The 13,247-nt window shown below is 47.1% G+C and overlaps 1 protein-coding gene across 1 annotated transcript; it reads left to right on the plus strand.

Moving 5' to 3' along the window:
- The first annotated feature begins 3,040 nt into the window (after nucleotides 1–3,040).
- Nucleotides 3,041–4,307, plus strand: LOC136455176 (uncharacterized). Its single transcript, XM_066455311.1, has 4 exons — nucleotides 3,041–3,169; nucleotides 3,261–3,364; nucleotides 3,740–3,820; nucleotides 4,235–4,307. Exons 1-4 carry the CDS (start codon nucleotides 3,041–3,043, stop codon nucleotides 4,305–4,307), a joined length of 387 nt encoding a protein of 128 aa, XP_066311408.1.
- The last annotated feature ends 8,940 nt before the right edge of the window (nucleotides 4,308–13,247 follow it).

Here is a 13,247-nt window from a genome sequence, read left to right on the forward strand (position 1 = left end):
AGCCTGATAAGATTTTTCCATTTTGTGGAGTTCGAACAGAAAAAGACTTGACTTCCTAAAAGGATTCTGAGTGTACTCCGAGTTGTATTCTTGATAGACCGAAACCGCATTCTAGAACCCTGCCGGAAAAGAACTTGACCTCTCGAAAGAACTCGGGTAAGACTCCATCTCAGATTTAGAGCCTGAGTTTGAGTTGGATGCGCAAAGCCACGAAATCTGAGTTGGATCGAACATCACGAGCTGCGCGAATCTTCAAGCGAGTTGATCTGTCGTAGTCACTGAAATAGAAAGGTCTTCATGGTGATCCGAATCTTCGAGGAGACGGCTTTGGAGCTTGCCATCATCGCCTGCCTCATAGATCCATGAACCGAAGATGAAGGTTGATCCCGTCGAGAAGATCATATTGTCGAGGTCCGTCGAGCTCTCGGATGCAGTTTTGCCAAAAGCCCCTACCTAGCGCGCTAGCTGTCGATGTTTCACCACTGATAGCCTGCCACGGGGGTACCCGGGGCAGTTTGTTCAGGCTTCGGCATATGCAGAACTCGACGGTAAACGCAAGAGATAGTCGATTTATCCTGGTTCGGGCCCTCGACCATGATCGAGTAATAGCCCTATGTCCAGTCAGCGTTAGCCTTTGCGCTGGATTGATTGTCAAGTGTTCTCTTGCCTTTTTTCTCTAAGAACTCCGCCCTCCTTTATATATTCAGGAGGCCAGAGTCCAAGTCGGTTTACAATGAGAGTTCCTAGTAGGATTATAGAATAATACTACTACTAAGATTACATGGAAAGAATCCTAGTTAGACTAGGTCTTCTCCCTTCCTTGTGGGGTGTCCCGTGGGTCCCGTATCGATAGGCACTCCACGCACCAAGTGCACCCCTCGAGGGTAAATCCTCTCACTCCGACCGGTATCACCAAAGAAATGGGTCAAGGCAAGGAATATCTCCAGAACTCCTCAATCACCACCACCCACATGGGATTCAACGCTCTCGTCACGCCAACCTACCATCTACCTCACGGGAAAGCCTTACGGCAAACCCCGATCCACCAATCACATCACCAACCAACCATCACATCACATAACAAGGCATATATGTAATATGATGGAAAGTAAATGCAAGCAAGCAGGTAGGCGTTATATAAGTGCAAGCCCGAAGCTAGGTAATCAGGGTGAAGGGGTTTTCAATCAAGGCAATCAAGGCTCAGGCAATAGCATGCATCACATATACTAGCAAATGAGTAAAGTAAAGCACTAGCATTTCTACTTGCAATGCCTAATAGGTTTCTCTAAGATAAGGTGCTGCCATGACACCTACGATGTCGAGCAAGTAGTGGTACGCATCTCTAGAAGTCTGGGTTGTCCACCATCAAGGTCCATCACCTCTGGGTGCGTCGTCGGATCCATCCGAGCTCAAGTCATCGCTACACACAGAAAATGCCGAGAACGTCCACCAATAAGAAGCAATAAAACCATGATAAAAACCTAACTTACTAGACTCAAGGACTGCACTAGAAGGTAGGGTAAGATGTTAGAAAGATTATGAAACTAGTTTCATAATTTTTGGAGCTAGGATGAATGTTCTATGAATTATAGAAGGTGGCAAGGTGCTCTGCAAAATAGATAAAAGAAAAGGCTAAGAGCCAAGCGGGCTCACTTGTGCTGCTGCTGGCCCATCAGCAAGGGAAAGAGAGGGCTCATGCATGGGCTGGAAGCCGAGCTGGGCTTGGCGCTACCAGCCGGCCTAGGGAAGAAAAGAGAGGGAAAGGAGAGAGGGGCCAGCACTGGGCTTCAGAGGAGCTACGGGCTGCTTTGCCTTTGGTCCTCGTGGTTTAGGTGGGCTCGGCCTGCTGCTGGGCTCAAACTCGGCCTTGGGCTGGCTCCAACCCAGAGCGGGGCAAGTCACCCACTAGGTGCTCGACGGAAGCCTTAGGCGGTGTCGGCGTGTCCGCGCGGTGCACGCGAAATCTACGACGCGGCTTTGGGAAGGGTTGTCCGGGGTCGGACAATCAGCATCGCCCGGACCGCGGCGTGCGGTGTGTCGAGGCGAGGCGCATTCGAGAAGGGAGGCAGAGCTTCGGCTGGCCACGCCCGGGGTCTCGATGAAGCCAGGGCGAGGCAAAGGGCAGTGAGCAGAGTGGGACACAGGTTTGTGCTAGGCCATGCAAGTCCGTGCCGTGGTGACCGCGTGCAGGGCTCAACCAATGAAGGTGGTGATCTTGTAGAGTGCGCGCCCGGTTTAGGGGCAGCATCGCCGGTGCGGGGCAATGATGGAAACCTGGGCACGTGCCTAGGGGCGCCAAAGCGGCGTGGTAACTAGGAAAGGTGATGTCTTAGGTCTGTGCATGAGGGGAAACCGAAAGGCTCGGCCATGACCGCGGCTTTCGATGGCCGTAGGGGAGTCGTGAGCGTGCTCGTGCGTGTGCAGCGTGAGCGCACTGGTGGCGCTTGGGCGCACAGTGTGGCCACTGGCACAGCGTTGCCATGTTGTGCAAACCGTGGAACATGCCGACTCGAAGGTCTGGGTACTCAAACAACCGACAATGAACACTATGTGAAAAATGGTTTGTAGCAACGGGACAAATTTTTTTTAGGGGCGGCTAGTGATGGAGCCGTCCCCTATAGTGGCGTGCTCAAGATCCACGAGACCAGCCACCCCTACAAATAGAACAGCAGGTGCGGCTGGTGATACGAGCCGCCCCTACAAATGGGTAGGATTTGTAGCGGCGGCTCACTCACCAGCCACCCTCGATGTTGCTATTTGTAGGGGCGGCTGGTGATTGAGCCGCCCCTACAAATGCCGCGACTGAAAACTTACGAGCAGCTAACCTGGGCCTGGGCCACGCGCGGCCTTTCTGCCCACCCGAGAGACGCTAGTACTTGCACGCATATAAAACAGAGGGTGCACGCTGGCTAGGGTTTGGACCCGCACTTGCCACCGCCGGGCTCCTTCCACAGTCGCACGTGCCTCGGGGATCCTGCCGCCGCTCCATCTGCTTCTACTCCCCCAACCCACAGTGAGTGGCAATGAGGGCGAGCGAGGGATGGCCAAGGCTAGGTCATCGGCGAAGCAGTCGTGCGCGCAGGCGCAACAGTCAAACGGCGGCGGCGGCGGCCACGCGCTGTCCTCCAAGCTCGCCAGGTACCTCGACCCAGAGGCTTCCTGGAACAAGGTACACCCCGCCCCTCATTTCCCACGTGCGCTCCGATGGCTGCTGCCATGCTGACTGACGCTCTCGTCTCGGCTCGGTCGGGCTATGGCAGGATCAACTGCTAGACGCGGTGCACTGGATCCGCCAAGCGGTGGGGCTCATCTGCGGCCTGCTCTGGGGAGCTGTCCCCCTCGTCGGCGCCGTCTGGATCGCACTGTTAGTCCCCCCTCATAACACCTCTCTCTCTCTCTCTCTCCCATCTTGTCAAGCTCAAGCCTTGCCATGTGTAGATCTGTTGCTTCACTTACGCGCACATAAGCGAAACTAAGCCCTTTTGTATATACATACACTTTGTAATTTGTTATAATTAGATTAGATAGATACCTGATCGATTTTATAGCCTTGCCGTGTGTAGATCTGTAGCTTCACTTACGCGCACATAAGAGAAACTAAGCCCTTCTTTATTTCAATTTGCTTGTCCTCGTCGTATTTTAAGCTTATCTGTTGATCAAATTTAGGATCTCTGTTATCTAGTATTTTTTGGACACTGCAACTATTCCTGTTTAAATCTGTGCCTGATTACTTAATTAGCAAAGTAATGGTGAATGACTCAAAAGCAACTATTCCTGTTTTCACGTCTCATCTCTTCAATGTTGATGAAGCTGATCATCGGTAGCTTTTCTGTTTGAGGGAAGGGAGTAGTACAGGGCATCACTTTTCCTCCATATAGGAAATTAAAAGATCTGATTGTTGTAGGAATCCTTGAACTTCACCTTTTCCAGGCCCTAAAAGAATTAACCCTGTTTATCAACAATGTGTAACACAAAACATTCTTGTCTTTCTTTTATAGCGTGAAATACAATTTATGATTTTTCCTTGTTGAATGATGTTATTATACCTCATTTTTTCCAAGTAATTTTATTATGGATTTTGGTCTTGAAGTAGATATTTGTAACTTAAATGTTCAATTTAAGCAACATAAAAACATTAATAACCAACCATTTGGATGTTATATTTAACTTGGGATCCTATCACCATCTGAGTTTTGTTTGTTCTGTGTATCTAATGCCTTCTGTCACTGTGCAGGTTTATGACTTCTCATGGATTGTACTCGTTGTTATGGTTCTTCTATTCAAGGTTTATCATGTTAATTCTTTGAGCATTCAAATGCTTCATGTTTTAAAATTATATATGGATGAACTCTAAGCTAAGCTTTGTCCTGTTGTCTTTCAGCTTTTTACTGCAACTCCGAAGAAGTCGACAGCCTTGCCGACTTTTGTTTGGTTTCTGCAGGGCGTCCTTGCTATTGGGATAATTGCAGGAATTGCCCTTCTTATCGTGCTCACATCGTTCACTGTTGCTGATTTATTTGCAAGTGCACTTGCTTTTATAGCAACTGGCTGGTGTGTCTTATGTGTAAGTACAACATCCTTATTTTGTTTGAGAAATACTTGCATTATATCAATCTGCTACTTAATTGAAGCAAATTTGGAATATTACAAGTGCCAAGTTAATGGCTGGTAACTTGCCTGGTGCCACATGCCTCACCAAAATTTTTCTTGTCACGACAGCTGGCCGTCGCATGGAAGAGGGTAGTGAAAGCCCTTGGGCTATGGGATTCAGTTCGTGAGATTGCAAGGATGTACGATGCAGGAATGGACGCCATCATCTTTGTTCCCATCGTCTTCTTCTCGTGGTTCCCCTTTGTGTCAACATTCCAGTCACGTTTCCATTTCAATCAAGCGTTTAGTCGTGGCCTGGAGATCTCCCTCATCCTGGCAGCTGCCAATTCTATGATTTCCTGCAGTTGTCCTCATATATCAGCATGCCTACTAATTGGATATTTGAAATGGATTGTATATATTCTTGTGAATTGAACTTGTAATGGTAGTTTATATAATGCTCTTGTGCTTGTGGTCAGATTTGAATTTTATATATATATATATATATATATATATATATATATATATATATTCATTTATTTATTCTGGTCGAATTTGAATTGTAAATTTGAATTTTTTTAGCGGAAAAATGTACTGCAGGGGCGGCTGGTACTGTAGCCGCCCCTACAAATCGATTTACAGAGACGGCTGGTGTTGTCATTTTTTTAATTTTAACACTTTTTGAAAACTAATTTTAAATCTAACACTGTCTGTTTTTTTTTAACTAACACTTTTGGCCGCGCCTATTGCCCTGGCGCGGCCAAATGCCTGTGGCGTGCCATGCATGGTGGCGCGGCAGCGGGCTGACGTGGCGACGACCGGAATCACGATCGTTGACGTGGCAGGGCTCTGCCGCGCCACCGATCTTGGCACCGCAGTGCCGCGCCACGGAGCATGGCGCGGCTGGGCCAAATAAATATCGCGAGCATCGCCTGTCGCAAGCCGCACGCGCCCCGCCGCCGCAGAGCACCCGCACGCGCTCGCGCCCGCCCATGCTGCGCCCGGCCACTCCCGCCGCGCAGCGCCCGCGCCGCCCGCACCACGAACGCCGGCGCGTCAAGGCCGCCCGCTCCTAAGGTACCTCCCTCTCGATTTCATATTATTTTGATTATTATTGTTTTAGGATAATTAGTGATTTAGGATAGTTAGTAATTTAGGATAGTTAGGGTTTTATGATTGTTATTGATTTATGATAGTTTGTCAAATTTAGGATAGTTAGTGATTTAGGATAGTTAGGTTAGTGAATTTGTTTGTGATTTACGTAGGTAGTTTTTAGGTCTAAGGTTGTGTATTCTAGTATAGTTAGGATTTTGGGTTTAGGGATTGATTATGTATTTATTATTTAGTTTATAGTTAGTTATTTAGTTAGGGATTTTGGGTATAGATACTAGTTTACAAATGTTGGTACTTACTAGTCAGTGATACGTCGATTTTGATGACTTCATGAAGTTTCGTCAAATGCTTATATTCCTAGTGAAGTTGTTTATGTTACTATTGCGTGATATGTGTGTTAATGTTACTTTGAATATATACATGTGCTTTCATATTGTGTTCGTATTGCATAACAAGTAGTTCAAATTTTGCAATGTTACATAATGTTAATTTGAATTTTGTTAATTTGAATACTCTAACGCTTAGTTTATCAATTTGTAACAGGATGACCCCTCCCACGCTGCACCCGTTGTACCCCATTCTTGAGGTGGAGTACGACGACCAGCACCGAGCACACATCTTGAGTGAGAACGACGTAGAGATGGCCTTGCCTACTTTGAGGCCCCGCACGCATACTAGGGTGCACCAGTGGGACGAGCGTTATGCGTCATACATACGGTGTGCCGGCTTCCTCGAGCTTGTCCGTGTTGTCAACCACGGTCTTCCGTCCTTTGACCCAACACTACTTACTGTAGCTATAGACAGGTGCGAGTGCATTCTTTGTATGTAAACTTTCTTGTAATGAATTTGAGGCAACTAACAATCGTTCTATTCTTATAACAGGTGGAGGCCTGAGACCCACACGTTCTACCTACCTTGCGGCGAGATGACCTTGACCATGCAGGACATGAAGGCTATTTTGGCCTTCGGTTGGAGGGACTTCCAGTGACAGAGACAGTTGACAACGATCACTGGAGGGAGTTGGTGGCTCAGTTTACTGGCTTTCTTCCACCAAACGACGAGGCTTCTAAGAAAAATAAGTGAGAAATTGAAGCCTATTTAATACTTGCATTGCTTTCCTACAACCATCGGGTCTCATTTTCTTGGGTAAATTTTAGGAAAACTTCTGGTGTTTCGTCGTCCTGGATCACAGAGCGCTTTGATTACTTGGACCCACAGGCTGAGGAGGCTCAGATCGACAGGTTCGCTCGAGTGTGGCTCTAGCACTTTCTTGGTGCTTTTCTCTTCCCAGACGCCTCGGGCAACACCATCAGCTGGATCTTCCTTGACATACTACGCCAGCCGTGGGAGAACATAGCGGCGTACAGCTAGGGCAGCGCAGTCCTGGCATGGATGTATCGACAGCTATGCGTTGCCTGCCGTCGCACCTTAGGGTATGCAAACCTTGGAGGTTGCTCGTACCTACTCCAGGTTTGGTGTTGGGAACGATGGCCCGTTGGGAGGCCCCTTAGTACTGGTTTACCGGTAAGTACTTCAGTTCATTATATTCTTCGATATGGTTACATACCATGAGTTTATTAATGGCTAATTCATTATCGTGTTCAATGCAGCAATGGAACAGGCAGGATACACTCCCTACAACTCTGTTTATCTGGATGGAATCAGAGTTAGAGGGAATGCGAGGCACAAGTACAGGGAGTACATGGACGGTCTCGACGTCCTGACATAGCACCAGGTTACGCTCTCTTTACTATCATACATGTGTCTTGTTCGATCTACACTATATCACAGCCTAACTCAATTACGAAATGTTTAGGTGCACTGGTGTCCTTGGGATGCTCCGGAGCTCCAGTGCTATCTTAGTCCTGTCACTAGGGACAAGTCAGAGGAGTATCGCTGCAACATCCCTCTTATTTTCTTCCACGTGGTAGAGATTCACTTGCCCATCAGGGTCTGCAGACAGTTTGGAAGAATGACATGCTGCCCACCACCGCTTTACTCCACCAACCAAAGATTGCACAGGTGCGTTATCAATTAATAACAAAGCTACAATTCAGAGGTGTGTGTGGTACAACTAACATCATTTTGTTGCAGGTATGACCACAGGAAGAGGTACAAGACCAAGGATTGGCGCATGACACACAACGCGCACATCCACTTGTGGGAGACCAGGGAACGGCAGTCAGTCCATGTGGGTCCTCCACATGACCAGCACACCTTCGATGAGTACCTACGCTGGCTTCACAGGTCTACGAGGACACATATCAAGCCCTCGTACACTGAGGAGGTGATTGACGAGGACTCGGAGGAAGATGTGATCAAACATGTGTACGACGTTGCCACTAGAGAGGACACACAGCTACAGAGAGCCCCGCTACAAAGATACGTGGTAAGATACTTGAATGGTATAATTTGTTATCCATTTAGTATTAAGTATGTATACTAAAACTGTTCAACCGCGTTTCTATACCCAGGCGACACAATTGTTGAGGCTGTCCAACGAAGTAGTGTTCCGGCTTCACGGGTCTAGAGGGCAGGGGCTAGGCGTTCTCGAGGCTTTTGTGGAGGTAAACATAAACTAGTCCATTCCAAAATTGTTTCTTTAGTGTATATGCGTTTGGGAAATGCACTAACTTTAACGTCTATTTATGCAGAAGGTGAAGAAGAGCTACACGAAGCTAGCTCAAAAGCTGAGCTGCATGGACACTCCTTATGAGGAACCGATACTCCCGGCGTGGTCGGGTGGCACGTCTTCAGCCTCTTTGAGGACACCAGCCGACTCTTCTCAGCCGATGACAGGTGCCACTTTCGCGGTGCGTACACCACCACATCATAGCGTTGGGAAGGACCCTACAACCAAGGACGACGAGGACGACGACGATGACCCCCCGGGCTTCCGCAGACAGCACGACCAGTGGGACGATTGGCCGCAGGACGAGATCGGCATGTCTCAGCTAGGTGGTGCCCCGCTTGGTACCCAAGGAGCCTCACAGGTACTAACAAAGGTAGTTTCTTTAAATATGTAGGCAACATGAACTAACGATCATAAAGAATTCTAAGTAATCGTGCATATCATATACTTGCAGGGTACGAGCCGTACGCACCGGCGACACGACCACACCGATGTTGGCTATACTCCCAATGTGTTGCCAACAAATCCGAAGAGACATAGGCGTCCGAGGGATCCTTACACTCCTGGGTCTTAGTTTGTTAGGTCGAACTATTATTGGCGTCCGAAACTTGCAGGCTTAGTTGGTTATGTTATGTCGAACTTATGTCAAACCAATGAAAATGTTATGTGGCAGCTTGTCAACTTGCGTACGGACTTCATTTATTTGCTTCATATTCGTTTCAATGCGTCGTGGCATCACTGCATGCGAGATTAAGTAGCAACTAGTTCAGAAACCGGTAGTCCCGAGGTATCTCGACGCCGGTGGCCAGCGTCTTGCGCGAGGGGTCGAGGAAGCCGGGGTCCATGGTCGCGTCACCGCTGATCCTACAATATGGGGCCAAAAAGCCAAATAAATAAGTTCCCTTAAAAAATATTCGTTTCAATCCGATCCAATTTTTAATAATCGATTAGTTAACATGGTGGTTAACCGTATTATGAAAGACGGAAAAATATCATTGGCTTATCAAATTCTCTATTCGGTCGTGAAAAAAATTCAACAAAAGACAGAAACAAATCCACTATTGATTTTACGTCAAGCAATACTTAGAATAACTCCCACTATCGGCGCGACGCGTTCTGATTAAACCGTCCAAGTACCGCCAGGCGGGCGGCGGGCGCGGCGGCCAGGCGGGCTTGCTGCTCGAGCAGGCGGGACTGGCCGTGGGGTTTCATTTGGCTCAGCCGTGCCACGGATTAGGGTGCGGCACTGCCGCGCCATCGACCTTGGCGTGGCAGACCCTGCCACGTCATCGGTCAGCGATTCCGGTTGCCACCACGTCAGGCCTCTGCCGCGCCACCAAGCATGGCGCGACACGGGCATTTGGCCGCGCCAGGGCAATAGACATGGCTAAAAGTGTTAGTTTTTTTTTAAAACAGACAGTGTTAGATTTAAAATTATTTTTCAAAAAATGTTAAAATTAAAAAAAAATTGGTGTTGTAGCGGCGGCTGGTAACCGCCCCTACAAATCAGCGATTTGTAGCCACCCTTTCATAGGGGCGACCGACAAAACCGCCCCTATAGAGGGTTACGAGCCGCCCCTAAAAAACATTTCCTACGTAGTGGAAGGAAAAGGGGGAGCTTGGCAGAGGAGGGCTCACTAGTGGAGGCTCTAGGGCGGCCTCGAACGGTCAGTGAAGGCTACGGTGCAGCAGTGTAGGCAGATCGCGTGGCGTCGTGGAGTTGCCGTGGATAGGAAGATGGCCACGCGCGGCTTAGCGCCAGGGGCCGCACAGCTAAGACCGTCGTGGCGCGCTTGTCGACTATGTCCTGGCACGGGAATAGGAGGCAAAAGCTATGCGGTGGCTGGATAGGAAGCAAACCGGCGGGGACATGGAAAAAGTCAGGCTTTTGGGTTGCGAGCTCATTGGCAGGGTGTCGACGATGCATCCACGCCACTCATCGGCGTCGCGGCGAAGCAGCAGGGCGAACAAGGTGAGGTGCAACGGGCTCGAGGACGGGGTGACTCAGTGCCGTGCGATTTGGCAACGAGGCCACCGCGGCTCGTGGTCGAACGGCAGTGGAACCGGTGGTCATCCTGGTGGCGAGGCGCCTCGCCGCGGTGCCGTGATGTTGGGGCTACGTCACGACGTCTCCATGCCAGTCTCTCTCTCTCTCGGATTTGGTGGCATGCAAGGGAGAAGAAGGCGAGGCCGAGGGATCAGAGGGAGGCCTTGAGGCGGCGGGCTGGGGAAGGATGGCGAGGCCAGGGGCTTGCCCTGGGGTTTTATAGCTAGGCGACTAGGGTTCCGCAGGTGGGAAGCGTCCATGGAACGATGGCGATCCTCGGCGCTGCGCCGAGGGGTACGTGGCGATCATTTGGCGTCCGGTTTTGGGAAACCTCGTGAAGGGGCATCGGGGCTCTGTAGCACGGTCAAGGTTCGGTGCTCGCCAGCTCGTGGTGGGGTCTGCTACCGTGGGCATGGGTGGCAACCGAGGCGGGGTGGTTGGTTCGTTCAGGGCTCCAGCGTCGACGGGAAGCAGCGGCAAGGAGACGGAAAGAGAAACGGAGGCAGCCAGAGGCGAGTGGGGTCTTCGGTTGATAGGCGAACGGCGTCGCTGGCGGGTGGGGTCCAGAAATGGAAGCTCCCGTACAGGAGCATGCACGGGGTGGGGTTTTTGTTGAATCTGAGTGCGGCTCGAATTCAACCAAGGTTTTAATTTTTCCTAAAAAACATTTTATTTGCAAACACCTCTTGTCATGTTGTTGACTTGGCCTGGCCAATTTCACGACAAGTAGTGCGTTGTAAAAGTTTTGAAGCTCGAATTTTGAAATTTGGGCGGGAAGGGAAAATATTTGACTTAAGTTTGACCTAACATTTACATGCAACACACATTCAAGCAAGAATTTTAAAAAGTTAGGATTTTTCTATTACACATAATCATGGGATGTTATAGGAGGTATGCTCTGCTGTGCCCGCCCTAGTCCAAGCCTGAGTTTATATTGTTTTTTAGCATCTTAATGATCTCAAATGCAAAAACATAAAACCCGATCCTATCGAGAGCTACAACTTTTATATATAAAGTATCTCCATTTGGTACCATATAAGCAAGATAAGATTTTTTTCAAGGTGACGAGCGCTGAAAATTTGTTTAACTTTTTTAGCATCTTAACGACCTCAAATGAAAAAACTTAAAACTACATAGTTGTAGATCCCATCGAGAGCTACAACTTTCATATAGAAAGCATCTCCATTTGACATCCTAAAAAAAGATATGTTTTTCCAAGGTGACAAGCGATTGTACGCAATTAATATACTGCTAAAACATTATTTAAATGAAAAAACAAAAGGCTATAAAGTTGTAGATCCCATCAAGAGCTATAATTTTGATATTGAAAGTATCTCCATTTGACACCATATAAAAAATATGATTTTTCCAAGTCAATGAGTGATTGTACGCGATTAATATGCAGTTAAAACTTTGTTTAATTGTTTTGAGCATCTTAGCGACCTCAAATGAAAAAACTCAAAACTACAAAGTTATAGATCTAGTCAAGGGCTACAATTTTTATATAAAGATCATCCTTATCAAAGGTCGTATAATCTTTCTAAGTTGCGCCATGCCACGCCCGTCTGGTTTGCTCGGTGCTACGGTGCTATCGCGCCAACGGGAGTGGCACGACAAGGTTTTACACGTAGAAATGGTTGTCCACCGTGGCAGATCGTGCCGCGCCGATGCATGTGGCACGGCGTCGTGTTTTGGCATGACGAAATGGGTTAGATTTAAAAATAAAAAGCAACCGTGTTAGATTTGGATTTTTTTTTTGAAAAGGGTTAAAAATAAAAAAATTCGGGGCGTAAAGTGGTCCACGCCCACCACGGTGATGTTCCGTGACTTTTCTGTGCCACATGCTGCCTTTCCTTGTTTCTACTCTTTGAATTTCCTCATGATGATGTAACTCTGCTTTTCCTTATGAACATAAAGATAAATATAATAAATAAGGTATTACGGGTTTGGTAACTTTGATCCTTACTTAATATAAATATTTCTATTACTAAATAATTTAATGATTTTAATTAGGAGTAAATTATTATTCTTATGACATGAATTAGCCAATGGCTTAACTAATCAAATCGTAAACTGCAATCTTGAGCAGTTTGTCATCCAATCTAATCAAAACAAATGTTTATCTAAGTTGCCTGCACATACCAATGCAAATCCTCTAAACTTTCCGCATATACCGGTGCAACTTTCGATAAGGCCTGGTATATGGAAATCGAGATACGACGATAATTAACCCCAACCAACTTTAATTAGATATAAAAAGTACAAGTTTTTATGGATCCTTAAAAGAAGTCAGGAAACTTGATATTTTTAATTAACACATGGGTTGTATGAAAACTAAAGTTATGATACATTTGGGAGTAAATATTTTGTGCAACCATCCGCAACATCAAAAATAGCACCAATACAAATTAAGCTGCCGCGGGCGCTGTAGTTGTGAAACAAGATGAAACGAATAGGTCTAATGTTTGATAGCTTTTTCTCTCTCGTTGCAGTGCACGGGCATATTTGCTAGTAACTACAAAGGATCATCTTGAAAAAAAAAGCATAGCACATCCTTAGTAATTCCCTTTATTGAAAAAAGCATAGCACATCCTTAGTAATTCCCTTTATATGTCCATGTCCATAGTAATCTCCTCTATATGTCCATCATCCATCCTCGGTATTTTTTGGCAGTTACTACTGAAATAACACTTTATCGCCTTATTGTCATCCTAAATAGCATAATAAATGAAATCAAGAAATCTCACCTAATCAGCTGATGGAGCCAAATGTGAGGTTATCAATGAAACAGACTTTCTTCATCAATAATCATAAGCTTCAGGTAAATACTACCACCACTGCAGCGAAATAATATTACAGTATAAT

This window comes from Miscanthus floridulus, chromosome 5 (assembly GCF_019320115.1).
Source record: "Miscanthus floridulus cultivar M001 chromosome 5, ASM1932011v1, whole genome shotgun sequence".
NCBI classification, from domain to species: Eukaryota; Viridiplantae; Streptophyta; class Magnoliopsida; order Poales; family Poaceae; genus Miscanthus; species Miscanthus floridulus.

Excerpts from the sequence above, each read along its gene's own strand:
- LOC136455176 (XM_066455311.1), top strand. The coding sequence starts at position 3,041 with ATGGCCAAGGCTAGGTCATCGGCGAAGCAGTCGTGCGCGCAGGCGCAA. Across the intron at positions 3,170-3,260 it reads CAGAGGCTTCCTGGAACAAG|GATCAACTGCTAGACGCGGT; the intron begins GTACACCCCGCC and ends GGGCTATGGCAG. Across the intron at positions 3,821-4,234 it reads GTTGATGAAGCTGATCATCG|GTTTATGACTTCTCATGGAT; the intron begins GTAGCTTTTCTG and ends GTCACTGTGCAG.